The sequence below is a fragment of the Oreochromis niloticus genome, unplaced genomic scaffold, assembly GCF_001858045.2.
Source record: "Oreochromis niloticus isolate F11D_XX unplaced genomic scaffold, O_niloticus_UMD_NMBU tig00007398_pilon, whole genome shotgun sequence".
Classification (NCBI taxonomy): Eukaryota; Metazoa; Chordata; class Actinopteri; order Cichliformes; family Cichlidae; genus Oreochromis; species Oreochromis niloticus.
In genome coordinates this window covers 37,783-40,552 of record NW_020328539.1, presented here as the reverse complement: position 1 = coordinate 40,552, position 2,770 = coordinate 37,783, and the positions used below count along the sequence as shown (strand labels likewise).

Here is a 2,770-nt window from a genome sequence, read left to right as displayed (position 1 = left end):
CAAAAACACCCCTTTTTTAACCCATTTAGCATTAACACAAGTACAGACAAGGTTTGCTTCACCGTCTGAGTGTAAAATATTAGCTTTTGGAAAAACCTCAAAATCATCAAGTATGACTGATTTTTGTGTCAGTCACTTTTGCCTATACTAACTTTAGAAATTCCCCATTTAGGTCACACAGATAATGTGGCATATACACACCTTTGAAAAAGGGTCTCTGTGGTCATGAGGTTTTTTTAAGCCTTTTGGAGTGATTGATCCTGGTATCACAACTCAGATTCTTTGGCTTGTAGCAGAACCACGGCTCGCCTGTACGGAGGTCAGTGTAGTTGCACACAGGCTGCTGGTTGGACGCAAACATACGTTACAGACAGTAGTTTCATTGATGTAGCCTGAGCGGAAGAGGCTCTTGAAGTAAATCCTGTCAGGGTGTTTTGGTCAGACTGTGCAGCACTGTAATTGCCTCACTGGGGAACCAGTGTTACCTGGAGACAAAGAATGACATTCCTATTGTATTCTCTGTGGATAGCATACAGCACAGCTAAACTCCCTTAGATCATGATGATGTCAAATGATCATGCCTGGCATATGCTTATGACAAGAGCAAATGGTTGAAGTTAATATGCAAACCACACTTTTAGACATCATGTATCTAGATGTATAGTGGTCATCTTGTCAGTATTAATATGGTTTTAGTGGCTTTAGAAATCAACAAGCAAAAGAAGCACTCCAAGAGTGCAAACCGCTACCAAATCAGCGCACTCTCCGAGTATTTATCTTTAAGGGAACAGCAATACATTTTCTATATATACATTTTTTCTTTTTCATTTAAACATACTTTAAGACATTTGAAATTTGACTATTTTCTGAGAATAGAAGTTCAATTTGGATTTGATGGCAGCATCTAAAAAAATGGGATAGTGGAAGAAAAGGGTGGAAGAGTGAGCTCTACTAAAACACAGTTGGAGGAACATTTTGCAGTAATTAGGTTAATGGCAACATGTAGTAACATATTGGGATAAAGAACATTCAGAGAGGCCCAGTTTCTTTGAATAAAAGAAAAGATGCAAAAATTACAAACTGTGGAACAATTCAGAACAATGCTCCAAAATGTAGGATGAAAACACTTAGAATATTTCATCACTACAATATATTATAATATATTGGAGCAATATATAATATCATCAAACGTCTTGGAGAAATCTCTGTAAGCATGGGATAAGGGAAAAAATATAGATAGCTGGACCTTCAGGCTTACAGACAGCATGCATAATTCTGTCATGGAAATCACTGTGTGACCCAGGAACACTCCCAGAAATCACTCTGTGAACACAGTTCACCATGCAATTCACAAGTGCAGGTTAAAGCTCTATCATGAAAGAAGACGCAACGTGTGAACATGATAAAGAAACACCACTATCATCTCTGGCTAAGTCATTTCAATTGGATAAGACAAAGTGGAAAAACTGTTCTGCGGTCACATGAATTGAAATTCTAATAAAGAGAAAGGAAACATCATGTTAGCAGCACTCCGTTCAAAAGCCTGCTCTCTGATGTCAGCGCAGCACATTAATGCTATTGGAACTGGCAGCTGCACATGTGGAAAGCATCATCAGTGCTCGGTGGAGGATCCGTTCTTCTACAGGTTTTAGAGGAATATATGCTCCCATCTAGAAGATGGCATTTCATGGAAGACTTTCATGTTTCAGAAAGAGAATGCAAAGCAAACAGTGATCTTTTGCAACCCATGGCTTCATAGTAAAGAGTCACATACTGCTTAACTGGGCTACCTACAGTCCAGACCTTTGACCAACATTAGGAAAATTAAAAAAATGATACGATCCAGGCCTGTTATCCACTAGAATCCTATATCAAGTGAGGATGATACAAATTTGGTTTCCTTAGTTGTTAAAAGAAGAGGAGATGCCACACAGTGGTAAACATGACTCAGTTCTAACTCTTTCACATGTATTGCTGCCATTAAATTCAAAATGACATTTTTTCTCCTTACAGCAGGACATTTCCCAGTTTAAACTTTATTGTTCTATTACGAAGAAAATCTTGATTATGATATTTGCAAATCACTTCGTCCATACTTTTTTGGAAGTGAGATGTATGATGTATCACATAATATTGATGCTTAAAGTTGGTTGCAGTAAAGTCATGCACAAAAATGTGGTCTCGGCTTTAGAGTGTGGCTTTTTGACTGGTGCAGTGAAGTTTAACAAAGCTTAAAGTTAAACTTGAGAAGTGTCAAATTAGAGCCAACTTCCATGTCCTTTTAGGACCTGAAACCTTTTTTCAGTGTTTATAGCTTGGCTTTCAGATTTACTTCATTTTATGTCAAGTGTGAATTGTGTCTGATTAGTTAGATTCTGTTACCATTTGTGTTTTACTTTGAAAGTTGTCTCCTGTGTCTGAATTTACTTCCCTATCCTTATTTTAATCGTTTGCACCTGTGTCTTGTTAGTCTACTATCTTGAAATGAGAATCCTACCTTTGTCTGAAATCATATTGTATTAAAAAGGAAGGCTGACTGAAAGACCATGATCACATTGAAATTCAGTTTTAGCATCACCTCAACCTCTGCGTTTCCTTCCCAGGGTAAATAGAACACAGCGGAATAGGAGCCATTGAGATGATCCACCACTTGCCCTACCACACCTGCACCAAGAGTTGGGTTATGGAGCCGGGCAAGTAAAATGTCTCCCCCAAATTTCTTTGGAAGCCCCTGGAAGTCGTACATTTGATCAGAATCTCCAGTTATCAT

General features: G+C 38.2%; 1 protein-coding gene across 1 annotated transcript; it reads right to left on the bottom strand.

The window, feature by feature from the left end:
* Window positions 1–247: 247 nt before the first annotated feature.
* Window positions 248–2,770, bottom strand: LOC112845456 (NXPE family member 3-like; the record flags this gene model as incomplete). The annotated part of the gene is made up of 2 exons (XM_025904861.1): window positions 2,579–2,770; window positions 248–343 (listed from the first exon to the last, which is right to left on the bottom strand). Coding segments are annotated over exons 1-2 (288 nt in total), but the record flags the coding sequence as incomplete, so codon positions are not given.